Here is a 20,211-nt window from a genome sequence, read left to right on the forward strand (position 1 = left end):
TTGAAATATAGCTTATGCTGAGGGAAACAAAAAATGTACTATGAGCTAGACTTACATTAATAAGTCACAGTTTAAAAAGAAACATCTAAATACTCAAAGTTTCGAAGTACCACATTCAGAAAATATTTGCAATTTACAAAGACAAGAGTACCATGGTCTTTAATACTGATGAAGCAAAATAGATCCCCTCTTAACTTTAAGATGGCAACTTGCTTCGACGGCTTATTTACAGGCATGGTTTTGGGCAAAAATAAACCATTAGGTAGAAATAGGATTCAAACAGTGTCTTGTCCAAATCCATTTGGCCAGCAGGCAATAAGGAAACAGCAATGAAATATAAACATTTTTAGGATAACATTATTTCTAGACTCAAACACTGATCATTCAACTGATCATAAACATCAGATACCAAGGAGCATCTGAAGCATAATCTGGGGCAGTCCAGATTATTAAAGTGCGCCGAGTGACTGTTCTTGAGTCAGATCACACCCTAACACTAGAAGAAGGGCAGCCTTGGGTGGCCCTTATAGGAACATGAAACAGCCAGTGAAGTCAAGTGATTCTTCCACCACTGTCTTTCACTATTCATTTTCCCCTCTTTAACAAAAGATATATCCTTAGAAGTCATGTTAATCTGAACTTTCTAATTAAGAAGTTGAGTACCTGATACTTAAAGCAACGGGGAAAAAATATAAAATCTTAGTGGTCTCGTTTTAATCCATCTGCCATCACTCATCCCAAATGTAAACAAGATGCACACAGTGGCACAGATTCCCTGACACTTCCTATCTGAGTTCTGTCTGCATCTTTAAATAGATAAAGGATCTAACTCCTTTCAAGGATGCTCTGGCAGTTTTCCACAGTTTCTGTTGCTGACGTTAATGTAACCTGATGTGATGACTGATGAACCAAAGGGAATTTTCTTTTCCCTTTTTAAAGAGCGAGAGTATGGATGAATTAAATGGAAAGCTCTGGATTGGCATGGTTTTGAGATCTTCTAGTAAAACACAATGTTGGCAGTACAGAGCAGGCACTGATGGTAGTGAAAACAAGTTGTACAGAACTGATGGTTTCTTGCCATGGAAGAGTTCTCCCATTGTTACAAAGCTCTTCTTAGGATTCTTCTTTAGGAAGAGTCATTCATTGAAAAGTTGTAGAAACATGGGATTTGGACACAGAAGATAGGAAGGGACTTGGGTTTCAAATTCTCTAGTAATACATCAATATCAGGTTTCTCCAACAGGTAAATTCACTTAAATATTAAATACAACATGAATGCAGATGACAATGTTCTTAAATACTATGAACAAAATATGAGAAATTCCAAGAAAAATAGTATTTTCCAGTTCTTCTGTATCAATTGGCCAAACTTTAAGATGTTTTCCCAACAATAGGATTTTCCCTAGAAAAACAAGCAAAAATTTTTTAAAAGCTAAAACTTTGTTAAAAAAAAACAAAACAAAACAATGCATAACAGAATCCGTTAACCATTTGTAATTTTTCTTTGGATAGTATCTCATGCCAAGCCTTGTTTTGCCAGTTCAAAACTATTTACTGGTCACTTATTAAATTTTAGGAGCTATCCTAGACCCATAGTTGGGAAGAAAATAAAACACATTCTGCTTACAGGGAAAATAAGTGAAGATTAGTGCAAAAGTATTGACATTTTTTAAGACTTCCTAGAAAGGTCAGACACGGGGTGGGGAAAGCGAGATTTTTTGATCAGCTGATTCACTTCCCTGGTGGCTACCATGGACATGGCTGTACCAGTCTGAAGCCACGAGCATAATGAGGTCTCCAACCAGTGCCTAAATGCTTGGACCACCTTAGCTCCTTTGCCCAGGCCATTACCAGGGAACTGGACTGGAAGTGGAGCAGCCAGGGCCTGAGCTGGTACCATAAAGATCTCTACTAACAACTCTGGCTCCAGTGTTGGTTTTTCAATGTTGGCTTTTTTTTTTTTAAAGATTTATTTACTTTATTGCAAAGTCAGATATACAGAGAGGAAGAGAGACAGAGAGGAAGATCTTTCATCCGATGATTCACTCCCCAAGTGGTCGCAATGGCCGGTGCTGCGCCGATCCGAAGCCAGGAGCCAGGAACTTCTTCCAGGCCTCCCACGTGGGTGCAGGGTCCCAAGGCTTTGGGCCATCCTCTTCTGCTCTCCCAGGCCACAAACAGGGAGCTAGATGGGAAGTGGAGCTGCCGGCATTAGAACCGGCGCCCATATGGGATCCTGGCGCATTCAAGGCGAGGACCTTAACCATTATGCTATCGCGCTGGGCCCTTTTTTAAACCTTTAAAAAATTGTTGTTGTTCACTCCCCAGATGGCTGCAACAGCCAGGACTGGGCCATGCTGAAGCCAGGAGTTTTATCTAGGTCTTCCATGTGGGTGCAAAGGCCCAAGGACGTGGGTCATCTTCCAATTGCTTTTTTTTCCTTTTTTTAAGATTTATTTATTTTTTTATTACAAAGTCAGATATATAGAGAGGAGGAGAGACAGAGAGGAAGATCTTCCATCTGATGATTCACTCCCCAACTGAGCACAAACGGCCAGTGGTGTGCTGATCCGAAGCCAGAAACCAGGAACCTCTTCCAGGTCTCCCACGTGGGTGCAGGGTCCCAAAGCTTTGGGCCGTCCTCGACTGCTTTCCCAGGCCACAAGTAGGGAGCTGGATGGGAAGTGGAGCTGCTGGGATTAGAACCAGCGCCCATATGGGATCCCGGCGCGTTCAAGGTGAGGACTTTAGCCGCTAGGCCATGGTGCCGGGCCCTCCAATTGCTTTTCCAAGGCCATTATCAGGGAGCAATCAGGACTCAAATCAATGCCGTAGGGGATGCTGGAGGCACAGGTGGTGGCTTTACCCACAGTGCCAGCCCCAATGATAGCACTTTAAAACAATAATAATTACTTCTTTAACTGGAAAAACAGACTTAGAAGAGGAAAGAGAGCACTTCTACCTGCTAGTTCACTCCCTAAATGGCTGCAATGGCCAAAGTTGGGCTGCTCTGAAGCTTGGTGCCAGGAGCTTCTTATGGGTCTCCCATAAGAAGGCCCGAAGCCTGGGCTCGGCGGCGTGGCCTAGCGGCTAAAGTCCTCGCCTTGAAAGCCCCGGGATCCCATATGGGCGCTGGTTCTAATCCCGGCAGCTCCACTTCCCATCCAGCTCCCTGCTTGTGGCCTGGGAGAGCAGTTGAGGATGGCCCAATGCTTTGGGACACTGCACCCACATTGGAGACCTGGAAGAGGTTCCAGGTTCCCGGCTTTGGATCGGCGTGCACCAGCCCGTTGTGGCTCAGTTGGGGAGTGAATCATCGGATGGAAGATCTTCCTCTCTGTCTCTCCTCCTCTGTGTATATCTGGCTGTAATAAAATGAATAAATCTTAAAAAAAAAAAAAAAAAAAAGAAGGCCCGAAGATCTGAGCCAGCATCTGCTGCTACTTTCCCAGGTCATTAGCAGGGAAGTGGATCAGAAATGGAGCAATGAGGACTCAAATAGACACCCATATGAGATGCTGGTGCCATAGGAAAGGTGTAATCTGCTTTGCCACCACACTGACCCTGGCATTTTTTTAATTTTTAATTTTCAAAGAGTTCCAGAGGAGGAAAAACACAAAACACAGAGATCCTTCTGTTGGTTCTCCCCAGGTGGCCACAGCAGACAGGGCTGGGAGCCTGAAGTCAGGAAATTCTTTCTATGTGGGAAACAGATGTCCAAGCACTTGACCCATCTTCCTCGGCTTTTTCCACACTATCAGCAGAGAGTAGCTGGGACACAAGCCAGTGCCCACATGGGATGCTGGCATTTTTTTTTTTTTTTTTTACCAGAAAGACAAGCTGGGAAGGGTACAGTACGCACAGGTATGGGGAGGGGTGTTAGTAAGATGATCAAGCACTGGCTAAGAACGCACATGGAAACTGGCTCTGGTCTGGCCCATTGGGTTGTTGCACTATTTAGGAAGTACACTAGTAGATGGAAGACCTCTTTTTATGTAATTCTGCTTTTGAAATAAATAAAATTCTTTCTAAAAAAAGATAATACAGTAGAGCTTGGCACTGTGTTTAAGACGCTGCTTGGGCTGCCTGCACCCTGTAATAGAATGCCTGGAACCGAGGCCCCACTCTGCTTCTGGCTCCAGCTTCCTGCTCATGTGCACCCTAGGAGGCAGGAAGCCATGGCTCAAGTGGCTGTACCCCTGCCACTCACATGAGACATCCTGAGTTAATTCCTGGCTCCTGTGTCAACTTGGCCATGCCCTGCTGCTGCAGGAATTTGGAAAATGAACAGGAGGTTGAAAGATCTTTCTCTGGGTCTCAAATAAACACAAAAATCATTACTTCTGTGACATTTTGAAGAAGCTTCAAATATCTGAGATGGATCCACAAAATCAACAATAAAATACTTCTAGCACTTTTCATACCTTTAAAGATATATAAGCTTAAAAAAAAAAGAAATTGTGTCAGGTAATGTAAGAGACAGAAAGGCTCATTAGGGTTAGTATTTAAGGAAGGAATGGCAATTGAAGATTAGAGTAGGTACAGTACATTACTAACATGATCTAACAATCACGAAATCAGAACAGACCAAAGTTCTCTGAGTTTAAACATCTGAGAAAAGTTTCACAGGATAAAAACTTGACAAATAAACGGACACAGAAAGGTCTGGGGGTCAGCTGAGAGGGCACGAAAGTGGTCATAAACTGTTTACAGCAGCTCCAATACTTACTTGCTACCGTACTTCGCACTACTTGATCTTTTCTTTCTATACTTTTCATGAGGTTCATCCAGCTTCTCTATGATGCTTTTTATTTGCTGAATTGTCTTAAAGGTTGTTACAGAATCTTCAATTACAAAGTTAGAATAATCGTCAGGCTCTTTCTGTGGTCCCTGGTAGACTGCTATTGTTCCACAGGCCTCTATAACAAACAGTCAAAATCTGGGATTAGACCACTGAATTCCACATACACAATTTGTACCATAAGATCTTAAAGGTTTCTAGCTAGGGAAATTTCCCTTGGTACTGCATAGATGTCTAAAATGCAGACATTTGATTAAGATCACACATAAAGACCGTACTCTTACTTTAGGATATTTCAACTTTCATTTCGGTGTTCAAATAAACCCAGCATTCTTGACTTCTATGAAGGCTGCCAAAGCAACACTTCAGAAATTGAAAATAAAAGACCAAGGTTATATAAAGATAATAGTGAAATTACCTTCCATCTTCTGCAGCTTCAGTAAACTGAGAGTAAATAGTGAATAAATTCTTTCTATTTCTCTGTCTTCATCAATATCTATTTGGATGTCTGCAGGGATACCTCTATGGTAAAGACAGTGGGAAAGTTTTACTTCATTAATATGCCAAAGGCTTTCAATGTTTGAAACTAAAAACAAAATTTGAACTACAGAAAGTTAGTTTCATGAACATTCTTTAAAAAATGGGGCCAACAGGAGCTTGGCTGTTCCGTGACTCTAATCATGAGGAGGGGTGTTATAGTTAACACAGTTCTGCCAACCTATCCTTCATCACAAAGGCAAGATCTGACTCTGTAAGTCTACAGAGCTGCATGGCTGTTCCATACAACAGGACACAGAAATCAAGTGCTATTCTTTCCTGCTGTCTTGCTAAGGCTTCTAACACTGGGATGTGTGTGTGTGTGTGTGTGTGTGTGTGTGTGTAGAATTTCTGCAACCACTATTAAGATTCTCAGCATTCCACATTCCTCCTTTGACAACCACGAATCAATGTTGTCTTCATGAACACACTTTTCCAGATACTTTATATCTGTTCTCATATAATGTGTGGCTTTTATGTCCAGCTCCCGTAACTCAGCATAATGCCTCCAACATTCATCTGTGCTGCACTGTGTTCATACTTCTTTTGCCTGGTAAAATAATCTCCCATTACATTTAACTACATGGAAATGTACTTCAAAACAGGGCTTTTGCAATCAGAAGGAAACTTACGCAGTACATGGCTTGCAGCCAGGAGTGTTTTCACTGGTTTCTTGGCAGCACAGCCAGTTTCCATTTAGAAAAGCAGAAGGATGAAAAGAACTGAGCCTGTTCTGATTGCACCGGCTCACCCTGCAGAGGACATCTATCCATTCGTTAGCTTCTACACAATTATTCGCCTGGACGTAGAGTGGCTTCTCCGTATGTATTACTTGGAACATCTTCATAGATAATTAAAATAAAGTTAGTGATAGAATTTAAAAACCAATACACAGTACAAAGCAGAATATATATATATAAAAAAAAGAAATCTAACTCGTCTGATTAGATGACAGTTAGGAAATGTTACTTTTCAAGCAAGCAGTCTGCAATTCACTAAGCAGTACAACACATTTTGTAACTTTCACGAGTCACCTGAGCCCAAAGGAACAGACTCTAATGCAAGAAGGAGTGGCAACTTTCCAATGGAAGAAAAAGAATGAGTAAAGGCAAAGCAACAGGGAAACCCCGAGGAACAAGGAAATCACCTGGGTGGGCTGGAGTGTCTGGGAACCCACTGACTAACTAGGAGGCTCAGCTGGGATTACGACACTCAGACCCTTGGATGGCCAATAGGGAAGTTTAATCAAACAGAAATATTGAGAAAAGCACCTGTAACTTATTCACAGGCAGACTGCATGAGACATCAATAATGGACAATTTTAGGACAGCATTTAAGTTATCAATTAATGATTAACAGTAAACAATAAAACTCCCTGTAAATTTTCTAAGGTATACATACAATTTAAAACTATTTAAATATGACTTACATTTTTCTTGTTAAAAGAGCTCTCTTCCAATTTTTCCACAGCAAGAATGTTTTTTACTGGAATTGTATAAATAGCATCTTTGCCTAAGTAATAGAAGTAGGACAAAATTAAAAAATTTTTCATCAAAATTTTAAAGGTGAGAGGTTCCCTATAAAGTTTTTCTTCTTGATGGCAGAAGGAAATGCAACCCAAAGGGGACTTAGACATGACTTCCATAAAAGTATTTGTCTCATGAACAACATGATTTTTGATTTCTATACAGTGACTTTTTTCATTCATATTAAATGTTTTCAAGGGAAAAATATGGGACCACATTTATTCTCTATGTACAAATTGGAATGCTACCAAATTCTGTTACAATAACTGAATGGGGACTGAAAAATGAATATACTTGGCAATATAAGTCTACTTAAAAACTTGTTGAAATTCTCTTTCCTGGAAATTACATAAGCAGTGAATATGACTACATAAATCCATTCTCCTATTTTTCTAACTGAATATTTAACAAATATTTTGATTGACCCTCACAATGTTTTTAAGCAAATGTAAAACCATTGTGTATTGATTCGTCAACTAAAGCTGGAAAATTTACTCTGAGATACAGGGAACAAATATTCATTTGGTAGAATGAATCCTTGACCCTAATAACTTGGGAATCTGAGTTTGATAAAGAAGGTTCAAAATTAACACAATAGGAGAATACAATGCATTGCAGTCCATCTAGAACAGATGTATCTCAGCCACAGACACCAAAAGGCAAACAGAATTCCTACTATGGTCATTTTATAATTCTATTCTTAGAAAATCAAAGCATTGCTCTGATCTCGCCCAGTGCTCCCAAGATTTGTTATAATGATATGCAGACTGAAGTATAGAAAATAAAGGTAAAATAACATATTTTATATTAATGAATTAATGTACTGCTTTTATGGCAGGGAGAAGTGTTTGGTTAATAAAGCCTTTCTGTCTTAGAGAGGTTAACAGAATATTTGCTAATCCTACTCCCTTATGTAGATCCAAAATTTATATAAGCTAAGTAGTTGTGCTATATATGTGTGTATATATACATGTCTTAAAAAGATAAAATGCATTTAATTCAATTATCCTATAGTGAATGTCTGCTAGTCCAGGCAGCATTATATAATCATACAGTAACAAAAAGAACACCGAGGTTTGTATTAGGTTGTTGAAGACAGGTAAATACTAGAGATGAATGCGCCAGTGAAAATCAACTGGGGTGATGTAAAGTAACTGGAAGTTACTTAAATTGTGCGGTTAGGAAAAACTTTTCTGAGGCATGGTTATTTGAAATCAACAAATATAAATCATGGAATTCTATAAGAAGACCATTGGCAGCACTCTGGAAGCAGACAAGATCACAGTTATACAGCAGGTGTGGGGCAGGAAGCCACAGCCCAAGCCACAGGTAGGATAAGACATCTGCAGAAGTGGGAGTGGTTAGGGGATAGCTTCAAGCCAGAGCCAGTGAACACAGACAGCTGGAGGCTGGGGAGAAGTCCTCTGAAATGTCTTAGGATTAACCAGTGGGCGCTGCAGCTGGAACAGCTGGGCCCAACAGACTCTCCCTACTTACTGGTTTCGGTTAAGGAACACTCAACAGAGGCTTATATCTACACTTGGAAGCAGCAAGGACGCAGAGGGGGCACAGCAGTGCGGCCTCACAGGAAGCTGCTGACCCAAGGAGGGAAGCAGAGCACTCACCCAGAAAAAAAACATCAGCACTTTCTCCCTCAGTAACCCGTCTTGCTCCTCTCTCATAATCACTCACGGCAAGCTACTCAACACTCATGCAGGTGAATCACTTGTAAAACACAAAGATGAGCAAGTCATCAAAAGAAAAAGATCAAAAAGACGAGGAAAATTGGCACTCAAAATGAGACACACATGTAACGCAGGAAATTAGGTGTGCAGTGAAGGGAGGACTTTGGGTACCACAGATTTCAGCGGCAGAATTCTTAAAAATTTCAGGGAATTTCTACCTTCAGATGTATTAAATAAAAAGCATGCATATATCCTAAAATTGCTGTATTTATTGATTTTTAAAAAGATTTATTTATTTTTATTGGAAAGGCAGATTTATACAGAGGAAGATCTTCCTTCCATGGTTCATTCCCCAAGTGGCTCCAACAGAGCTGAGCCGATCTGAAGCCAGGAGCCAAGAGCTTCCTTCAGGCCTCCCACATGGGTGCAGGGTCCCAAGCTTTGGGTTGTCCTCCACTGCTTTTCCAAGCCACAAGTAGGGAGCTGGATGGGAAGTGGAGCAGCTGGGACACGAACCAGCGCCCATATGGAATCCTGGTGCATGCAAGGCAAGGATTTAGTCACTGTGGCATTGCATCAGGTCCATGTTTTTATTGATGTCTGAACAAATCAAAATGCAACATAGGCAGAGAAAGCACACTGCTTTCGGGCACATACATTGCCAGATTGTTCTTAGGGTTAACCTGACAGGCAATAGTGTGAAAAGGAAAGAATTACAGTATCTAATTCCATTGATGTGCAACAACCAGAGTAAGCAGATCCATTCAGTGGCTGCCAGGGTCTTGGAGAATGAAGAAAATTTAACTAGAGGGTCTCTTTTTGGGATTATTACACAACTTTGTGAATTTAGTTGTTCCTTGGGTTCAGGAACTCTAATGAAAGCGAAAATCTTCAGATGCTCAAGACCCTTCTAAACAATGGCATAAGTATTTGCACATAAAATATACACATTATCTTTTAAAATCATCTTATATAGAGGACCCAGTATGGTAGCCTAGTGGCTAAAGTCCTCGCCTTGAACATACCAGGATCCCATATGGGCACCGGTTCTAATCCCAGCAGCCCCACTTCTCATCCAGCTTCCTGTTTGTGACCTCGGAAAGCAGTTGAGGACAGCCAAAGCCTTGGGACCCTGAACCCGTGGGAGAGCCTGAAGAACCTCCGGGCTCCTGGCTTTTAATTGGTTCAGCTTTGACTATTGTGGTCACTAGGGGAGTGAATCATTGGACAGAAGATCTTCCTCTCTGTGTCTCCTCCTCTCCTTATATCTGACTTTACAATAAAAATAACTAAATCTTAAAAAAAAAATCTTATATACTGTAAATCACCTCTTGGTTACTTATAATTTATTTAATTATGTTATAATTTATCACCTGAAATAACAGAGTAGTGTTTAAAGAATAACAACCAAAAACTCAAGATATTCTATACAGATGATCATCCTAGTCCTAACTATATTTTCTTTTCTTCTTTTTTTTCTTCTTAAAGATTTATTTTATTTTTATTACAAAGTCAGATATACTGAGAGGAGGAGAGAGAGAGAGGAAGTGGAGCTGCCGGGATTAGAACCAGCGGCCATATGGGATCAAGGCAAGGACCTTAGCCACTAGGCCAAGCTGCCGAGCCCGTCCTAACTATATTTTCAATGTGCTGAATCAGAGATGTAGAACTCCTCTGACCATATAACGAAAACCAATAAACTATACACTTTAAAAGGGCAGAGTTTATGGAGTGTTAATTTTGCCTTAACTTTTAAAACATTCCAACAAAAATAGAAGTCTATTTACATATGATCCCTAAGGGACACAACTAAAATAAAATAATCATAACTTTTTGATAATACAATAGTGAGTGATTCATTATTACAGAAATGAAGTATAAAACTGAGAGAATTACTGGAAATAATGGCTTCAGGGATCTGGGAAACAACCAGTAGCAGAGAATAACCTGGGACAGTTTACTCATGAAAAACTGCAAATAAAAATGGCTTTCTTGCCTAGGGCTCGCCCCATCTTCCCTAGCTGTGGCAGTGCTGCGGACAGGCTACAGATTCAGCTTAGTGATGAGACTGGGCACACAGAACTATGGAAGTCCACAATAAGAAACTTTCCAGATCCCTGGCTTACTGCTGAAGTATACGCGTAAGGAGGGAACTTTCCAGAGAGTGCAGCAAAAGTCGAAAACCTGGAGACTTCTAATTACTGAACTATGCAGCTCCCCCAAGGAGGTAGGCCTGGGAGGTATGGCTCCTAAACAGGCATCAGGAACTACCCAGAGTCTCGCACAAACATACTGAGACTGTTTGTGTAGACCATCCTTGAGAAGAGAAAACAGAATCCAAAAACTGACATAACTGTAAGGCAGATATGGCAATCACCTAGGAAAGAAAATGGTCAACTGAGTAGGCCCCAAATGCTCAAGAGAAACAGGCTAATGTCTCAGTGAATATCTAAAGATAAAAATGGAAATGATAAAAAAAATGGAATTCTGGTGCATACCAAACAGTATAGAAAATCAAACAATTCCCGACAACTCAACAGTAGACTGGAGATCCTAGGATTAGCAGTGACATTAAATAGAAATTCCTAATTTGAAGAACAGAGTAGTGGGATATAATGAAGAACAGGCTGTGTCTTAGATCTGTGATACAATATCAACTATCAACATAATAGGAAACCTGGAAGGAGAAATGGATAGAAACTTTCCCAGTTAGGTAAAAGACATCTTTTTTTTTTTTTTTTTAAAGATTTTATTATTATTGGAAAGTCGGATATACAGAGAGGAGGAGAGACAGAGAGGAAGATCTTCCATCCGATGTTTCACTCCCCAAGTGAGCCGCAACGGCCGGCACGCGCCAATCCGATGCCGGGACCTGGAACCTCTTCCGGGTCTCCCACGCGGGTGCAGGGTCCCAAAGCTTTGGGCTGTCCTCTCCTGCTTTCCCAGGCCACAAGCAGGGAGCTGGATGGGAAGTGGAGCTGCCGGGATAAGAACCGGCGCCCATATGGGATCCCGGGGCTTTCAAGGCGAGGACTTTAGCAGCTAGGCCACGCCGCCGGGCCCGGTAAAAGACATCTTACAGGTCAAAAAACATTAACAACTTCTTGAAAATTATCAGCCAACTCTAGCCAGTGTTGCATTCTACTGGATGAAGTCATTCTCATTTGAAAGGCAAAGAAATACAACTCTTCCATCTTCTGTCTTATTCCTCTAAACACCCGCAATCATCAGAGGCGGGCCAGCCACAGGCTCAGAGCTCAATGTGGGTTTTCTGTAACAACGGCTCCACAGTGGAGCTGTCACCCACTGCTTCTCAGAGTGCCCATGAGCAGGACGCTGTACTGGGAGCTCGAGAGCAAGGACTCCAATATAGGATGTGCACCGAGGGTGATAACATCACTGCTGTGCCTGCTTCAGTTTCCAAAGTTTTGATTTTAAATGATATCTAAGTGAGTTTTTTTAAAGATGTATTTATTTGTATTAGAAAGTCAGATCTACAGAGAGAAGGAAAGACAGAGAAAGTTCTTTGATACACTTGTTCACTCCCAAGTGGCCACAATGGCCGGAGCCGAGCCTTTCCAAATCCAGGAGCCACAAGTTTCTTTAGCATCTCCCACATGGGTGCGGGATCCCAAGGCTTTGGTGCCATTCTCTATTGCTTTCCTAGGCAGGGAGCTGGACGGGAAGCAGGGCTTCTGGGACACCAACTGGCACACATATGGGATCCCGGTGCATGCAAGGTGAGTATTTAGGCATTAAGCCCTCAGACAGGCCCTAGCATTTTCTATAGTCAAGACTGCTTGTAACGGTGGTCTCTGATTTGTTAGTCATGTGTCACTCCCTCTGTATTCTTGGAATCTTCTGGCTTTTAAGATATATTTTTTTCTTCAACATCTCTTCCCCATTCTTTTTCTATTATCCTTCTGAAATACTAGCCATACATTTGTTAGCTTGCTTGATACTGTTCCAGAATTCACTGAGTTTCCATTCAATATTTTTCCAATGTTTTCTGGGTAGTTAAGCTGATCAATTTCTACAGATCAATTCTCAATTTCACTAAGACATCTCCAAATCCATTGTTAATTTTCATCTAGAATATTATGCTTTTCCAATTCTCAAATTTTCATTTGATATTGTTTGATAAGTATAAAGAGAAAGTCCTTAAAAATATTTTAATGATGGGTTTAAATTTCATTTCTGTTAATTATGTAGACCACCTGGGAGTCTGCATGGATTGCCTTTTCTCTTGATTATGCATCATAGTCCCCATTTTTAAAAATATTGGTTATATACAGTGTTTTACAATTTCAAGTTTATATTAAGGGGAGCATTAGAAATTTTCTGCCTGCTAATTCACTCCTCCAGTGTCTATAACTGTGGGGCTGGGCAAGGCTAAACAAGAGAATAGAGTTCCATCTGGGTTGTCCACATGGGTGGCATGGTCTAACTGGGATAGTTTCCACTGCTTTTCCAGGTATGTCCGCAGGCAAAAGGACCACAAGCTGAGAACCTGGGACTTGTACAGGATGCTGACATTGCTGGCAGCAGCTGACACTGGTGTGCCACAATACTAGGCCCATTCTGTGTATTCTTAACACTTAGGACCTTTTTTTTTTAAGATAAGGAATATATTTTTTAAAGATTTATTTATTTTATTTGAAAGGCAGATGTACAGAGAGGAGGAGAGACAGAGAGGAAGATCTTCTGTCTGATGATTCACTCCCCCCAAGTGGCCGCAACGGCCGGTGCTATGCCGATCCGAAGCCAGGAGCCAGGAACCTCTTCCAGGTCTCCCAAATGGGTGCAGGGTCCCAAAGCTTTGGGCTGTCCTCAACTGCTTTCCCAGGCCACAAGCAGGGAGCTGGATGGGAAGTGGAGCTGCTGGGATTAGAGACGGCGCCCATATGGGCTCCTGGTGCGTTCAAGGTGAGGACCTTAACCATTATGCTATCACGCCGGGCCCTTAGGACCTTCTTAATTCCTGAGCTGTCACATTTTTGAAACTTCAATGACATTTTGGGAGTGTTGACTAAACATCTCTAAGTAAAATTTCAAACTCTGTTGGGGACACAGCTGACAACTCCATAATTTAAAAGAAATATTTCATCTGAAAGAGACAGAACAAAGGTCTGCAACGGCTGGGGCTGGGCAAGGCCAAAGCCAGGGGCTCAGAACTCAATCTAATTTGTCAGTATGTATTTATTCACCATAGTCTGTAATGCCCCTTTATATTTCTGTGGTATCAGTTATAAGGTTTCCTTATTACCTTCAATTTTATTTAATCAGGTTTCCCCTCCCCCACTGGCAAGACTATCCAGAGATATAATGTTATTTTTTTCAGAAAGTCAACTCTTCATTTCAATGACCCTTTGTGGTTCTGCCCTTTATTTTATTGAATCTTACCGTATCTTTGTTTTCACTCTTTCTAATCATTTTGGGTTTGGCTTGTTCTTGGTTTCCTAGTTCCCTCAAGATGCATCACTAGGCTGTTTGGAAATTTTTTTTTTTAATTCCCATTTAGCCCTTACTGGTATGGACTTTCTTACAACTCCCCCCCCAATATTCTGTGAGTTTTTATACATGTGCCCATTTTCATTTTCTTCGACATTTTAAAATTTTCAATTTCTTCACTGACTCGCTTCTCATTTAAGAGCATGCTCATTCTTGAAGTTCCTTCTGTTTATGTTTTTATTCCAAAAGATAAAAGTTCTGATATTTTCAAATTCACTGTTATTTTATGATATAACATATGGTCTATTCCAGAGAACATTCCAATGTGTTAAAGAGCAAAATGTATAAGCTGTTGGATTACATGGTATGTAGATATCTATTAAGTTGATTTTGGTCCACAGTATAGTTGAACTTTGTAGATGAGGCTGAATCTGGAGCCTGAAGCAGCAATTGAACCTGGACACTCTGCTGCTGAGATGCGGCTGTCAACTAAGCTTTACACCCGCTTCCCCCTTAATTTTCCAACTAGGTGATATGATATTTTTTCAGTGAGTGATGAAGCCCTCAGGGATGAATGCACTGGGCTTTCTCTCTCCTTTGAAATCTAATAACATCTGCTTCGTGTAACTTCAGCTGTAGTCAACATTTGGCAAACTGTGATGGTATCTCAGTGGGCTAGGTTGCAGGATTTATGGAAATGCATCACCTGTGGGATTTAGTTGCTTTAGGCAGGGCACATTTACTGGTGGTTCTGGAGACGCTGTCAAAGGCAGTGGGTATGGGGTGCTCATTAGCTTCCATGGGATTTCTGGGAGCTGAAGGGTTGCTTCTCTGTTGGGCCCATGTAAGCGATGCTTAACTGGTATGTCAGCAGAAGTGGAAGAGTGCATCAGTTTTTGATGGGTGTTTTGGGAGTGGGACTGCTCTGGTGAGACCATATGGATGTAGTATACTCAGCCAGGCATTATCATGGGTTCGGGTTATACATCTCTGCTGGAGGGCCATGTGGGAACAGCACTGAACTGGAATTTCTGGACAAGGCACCCACCAGTGTCTGAGGACAACATTGTGACTGCCTGTGGCTACAGGCTGCCAATCTGTGCAGCTTTTCTGGGTCTTGCGTGGCTCCGTTATTCTTCTGACCCTAGTTTCTTACTCACCCACTTTCCCACTCTTATGAGTCACAAATATTTTCTCTTGTCTCTTGAACATTCCTATCAAACTTCTTTTTCAGGGCTCTGAAAGCTGTTAACTGTTTTCATAACAATCTTCTCAAACGTCCACATAGTTCATGTCCTCACTATCTAGGTCTTTATTCAAATGTCACTTTGTCAGTGAAGTCTTCTCTGCTTGAATTTTTAGTATTCTAACTGCCCTCACTGAGCCCATCATTCCCTATCCCCCTTCTTTGCTTGCTTTTGTTGATCTCATCTATACGTTGTGTGTATATGTGTATATTTACATATATGTGTATATATATATACACACACATATATATCTATTTTCAAGTATTCATCACTTCTACATTATAAAACCCAAGAGGAAAAGGATTTTAGTACATTCTGATCACTGCTACCTCTTCTCCAGAGCCTAGAACAAGTGTATAGGCTTGATAAAACACATTGAGAAATGAAAACACAAACAAAAACCACCTGACTGAATCAGTGCCAGGTTTTTTTTGTTGTTGCCATTGTTTTTACTGAGGAAAATTATACAGAGCCCTGTGTGAAAATATGAACAACCTAAATGAATCATGTATATTTAAGTTTCTTCTGTATTGCTGAATTATTATACAACCTGGAACATCTGATATAACTGGATATTGTGTGAATTGTCTGCTTTCGGGAGATCTAATTTACACAAAGGTATGCACAATATACAATATTTGTAGAAATTTTATGGAATGGAATTTCAAAAATGGATTTATTGGTAATGTATTAGAAGTGTGTTTTGTGGAAATCCTAAAAACCTGAAACAGTAGCTCTGAAAAAATTAACAGAACTATCTAAAACATTTAGTGTTTGAAGAACATTCACTAATTGCCCTTATGTCACTAGCAGTAACATAGTCATTACCACTGAAGATCTTGAAGATGTTAGGAGAGAGAAGTATCGACGACATAGCATGTCAAACATTACTCTAAGGTGGTTAAACAAACGGAAAAGCCACACTGAGGCTTACATGACTTTCATAAAGAGCTGATGTTTGATCTGAGGCTTAAAGAACAGCAAAGTATACAACTAATGAAGAAAAGGATTTCTAGGTATAATATACGTAAAAGCATGGTTACAAAAGAGCTTAATCTACATGAACTGCAAGAGACAGTTCGGGGAATCCATTTATGCGGAATGTAAAATATGAAATCCATGGATGAAATCTATGAGGATGCTGTAACATCAATGATCTAGAGGATGGCAGTATTACAATGTATTTGTAAAGATATATAATCATAATTACACAGACCCATAAAAACCTGTCAAGGTTATCGTGATTAATAGCTGAGTGTTATTTATTTGCCAAACATTAATTTCATTGTATTGCTGATTAATTGCTTACTATTGTTTGTTAACAATGATCTAAACAGTCATAAGAATAGTTAATATATTGGAGAAAAACCCTTAAAATTAGGACATTTACATGAATTCCTGTTCCACTAAGTTGCATATAGGCAACATTATTTGATTCTAAATAGTATAAATACATAGAATATTATCTTGTAGCAGAAGACAGAATGAAAGACTCAACGATTTTGAGTCATGGAAGCACTTTGTTTTGGACACTCTAGAAATCAATCAGGAAACAAAAAGCAACAAAAGCTACTTGGAGCATGCAAAGCCCACGTATTTTATTTATGGGAAGAGTCCCAATACCTTCACTAAAATCCTTTTAACTCACTGCATGCTTTTTATCAAACCCCCAACTGGATCCTCACAGATCCTCACAGATCCTCTCAGGTCCTCACAGCGGTAAATCAGCATTTAAAAAAAAGGAGGTGGGGTTGGTGGAAATGGGAGCAGTGATATATCACGGTTCAGTGACAGGACAAGGAATTTAAGGTGACAGCCTCATCATATAAAACAGAGAGAAACTGTATAAAGCAAACACAGGAACACAAAAAGCAGAGCAGTTCAAGGCATTTAGCTGGGGAGTAGAGGCATCCAGTTGGAGTAAACAGCTGCACACACCCTTCTGTATCTCTGAAAACATTACTAAATCAGGATATCATGTTACAATAATATCAACAACAGCCCCAAGTCATCTAGAAATGGTAACTTACGTTCAAGGAACTCTTTTTTTTAGAAGGCAGCGAAGCATGTAATACATTTTGGAAAAAAGTTAAAACAAAAAGCACAGATGGCTTTGGTAAATAATTTCAACCTCCTATGTCAATCCAACATAGAAATAATGTAGCTTGTAATGTGTCTAAAAATTCCATAGAACTTACTCTGTTATAAATCACTGCATAGACATTTTGAACTGTGAATGGACATTTTGAACATTTGGGACTACAAACTCCATGAAATCCTGTGCAAAAATTCACATCTATGTAATGTGCAATTTCCTGAAAAAACGGGCTCACCATTATCAATTAATTCTTAAAGAAAGTTTAGAAACGACAGATTTTAGAATATTGGTTCACAACAGACAAACTAAATGAGGGGGAAACAACCTCTCATACACAGAAAATTGGTTTTCCTTAAATTTTATTTAAATGGAGTATTAACGTAAATGCAAACAATACCTATATTACACATAGGTAAGCACATTTATACTATTCAATAAGTTATAATTTGTAAAACATTCAAAATGAGCTCAGCTTAAGTCTAGAAAGCCAAATACATAACCTACTGATCTTTAGTGATCTGAAAACGTATACGCTATAGAAAAATCCTGGTTCCACAACATTTAATGCATTTAGTTTTTTTATACATGGCTAATCTATTTGGCCATACGGAGGTTCTTGAAGTACAAAAATTTCCAACAAAAATTTTTCCTTCCCTGCTGTTCAAAATTTACAGAACACTCTTCCATTTCCTCTGTAAAACATACTGAACAACAGTCTTTGCACACCAATTTTTGTGGCTGTGGGGTTATTATTAAGCATTAAGCATTTTGTTTTCATTACTTAGGCTGAAACTTATGTCAATTTTCCATGCTGTAATTATGAATTACTTGCATATTAGGTAAAATAACAAAGTAAGTGGTCTCTACCAAGAAAGATTTACTGTTTATCTGAGATTCAAGCAAGGACTTTAAAAAACAGGAAGAGGGAAGCCATGCCTACATATATAAAGGTGACGTATATGGGAGCAAGACAGTGAAACATATTACAGTTGCTTTTCTCAGGGTCTACAAGGATTCATTCTTGGATTACTCTTCAAGCACCCAACTTCTGGATTTACTTTGGAGAAGCCTGAAAATTGACTCATTATGTCTTATTTGATTTGAATCTAGCTCACTATCAAAAGACTGATAAAGAAATACAGCAATCTCTAGGATATGCATGCATTCTTATTTCTAAATGATTCTCGGCTTTAAGTGACCTTTTCAGACAGGTGAACATCTGTGGCTCCTCATCCTTTCGGAAGGAATTCTACTCACATGACTTCTAATCTCAATTCCAAACTCTTCTCACTATCCTGAGAAGCTAGTCATTGTCTGTATATGCTTTAAAGCAAATGAATAAACCTAAGTATATTTTCAGGTCTTAACTCACAGTGTAGGAAGAAGGCTTTCTAAGCCCAAATCTATAGCCCATCCATGGAGACCGGAGTCTTCTCAGGAGGCAAACTATTAAATCTTCCATTTTGGTGCTAGCTTGGCCACAGTGTCTAGTGACTCTGACATGACTGAGATACCAGGGTATGATTATGGGAATTTCTGACTTAGAATTTCCAGAAAACCATAAAAATATTCTCATTTATTAGGTACTGGATTGTAATTTGCCTATGTGACTTGAAGAAACTGCCAAGTACTAATTTAACTGTAGCTTCTTATACATTGATTCTTACAACAGAAATGTACTAGGGATTTTTAGAAAACAAAGCACATTAAAGGAACACCAATTTTAGTAATACCAATGTGTGTGTGAGGAAACCCTGCAAGTCACATGGTATCATTGTGAAAGATTTCATTCTCAGCAGGTACATACCACTAAGAAGCGTAAGCTATGGAAGACTCACTTGAGTAACACTGAGAGGTGAAAAGGAAATCTGCCCTTAGGGCTAGGGCGACCAATGGTAATAAAGCGCAAACACAACTACCTGGCTGTTTGTGGTATGTGAGCTCTCTGCTGGTCAAGCAGAACCACCGTTTCTTGAAATTCTTTTTTCCAATCCGAGTTCTTCCCTGAGCTCTTTTATACATCTCACTGTCAAAACAACAGACATAAACAAAAAATATTCAATGATTTAATCCAAAGAAAAAATTGTTTTTTATTTTTAAATGATATGAATGTTGTATAAGATTTTATTGCAGATATAAAAATGTCTTTGCCAGCTCTGATTCTTGCATTTATTTGGGGCATACTGAAGGAATAGTCTTTAATTGCACTACACAGAACACAAAAGGGACAAATGAGTAATTTCTACCCTTCACTTCCAATAATAACAATCTATCTTATGACTACATCATGCTATTTCGCCACAGTATCACAACACCCCCATAATCTCATCCTGTGAACCATCTCAGAAACTATGGAGAATCATGTCGCTCTGACATAAGGTCTACAGAGACAGTGAAAGTGACTTACCTGACCAATCTTACTTTAGAAGTTACAACACAGAAACTCAGATCTCCTCAGTCCAAGACCCACATTCTTTGTACTTACTTAAAGCCTATACTGAAATACAACTTTCATGTTTGATTTCATTAAATTACCCTTCTTTCAGGTGCACAGGTTCACTTGTACCACTTGATTCTTTAGTTTCAGTAGATGAAATTTCATCCAAGAACTAAATGGGGGAAATGGACAAGTATTACACTTTGTGGTAAGGTATAACATATAAATTCATTCCTTTTACATGTCACTGATTACTTTATGAACTTTTTCATTATTAAGGAATATATATATATACACACATACATATATATATATTTCTTGGAAATAAAAGTATTTCAGATTTAGCTTTTTTCAGATTATAAAACACTTGTATTTACACAATGCAAATTTAGAGATGAGACTGATGTCTGAGCATGAAATTTATTTATC

At 39.6% G+C, this 20,211-nt stretch overlaps 1 protein-coding gene across 9 annotated transcripts in view; it reads right to left on the reverse strand.

Annotated features, from left to right (window-relative positions):
• Positions 1 to 1,013: 1,013 nt before the first annotated feature.
• Positions 1,014 to 20,211, reverse strand: part of RASA2 (RAS p21 protein activator 2) — a 106,085-nt gene continuing 86,887 nt past the window's right edge. For 7 of the 9 annotated variants that reach the window (XM_004588350.4, XM_058657250.1, XM_058657252.1 and 4 more), the window contains 7 exons: positions 19,881 to 19,954; positions 19,262 to 19,371; positions 6,768 to 6,850; positions 5,971 to 6,179; positions 5,220 to 5,323; positions 4,730 to 4,919; positions 1,014 to 1,402 (listed from right to left, as the gene is read on the reverse strand). In XM_004588350.4, the coding sequence (XP_004588407.1) occupies positions 1,372 to 1,402; positions 4,730 to 4,919; positions 5,220 to 5,323; positions 5,971 to 6,179; positions 6,768 to 6,850; positions 19,262 to 19,371; positions 19,881 to 19,954 (801 nt within the window). In that variant the 3' untranslated portion in view covers positions 1,014 to 1,371. The remainder of the gene's footprint in view (positions 1,403 to 4,729; positions 4,920 to 5,219; positions 5,324 to 5,970; positions 6,180 to 6,767; positions 6,851 to 19,261; positions 19,372 to 19,880; positions 19,955 to 20,211) is intronic. The other 2 variants (XM_004588351.4, XM_058657253.1) reach the window with 1 other exon arrangement.

This window comes from Ochotona princeps, chromosome 30 (assembly GCF_030435755.1).
Source record: "Ochotona princeps isolate mOchPri1 chromosome 30, mOchPri1.hap1, whole genome shotgun sequence".
Classification (NCBI taxonomy): domain Eukaryota; kingdom Metazoa; phylum Chordata; class Mammalia; order Lagomorpha; family Ochotonidae; genus Ochotona; species Ochotona princeps.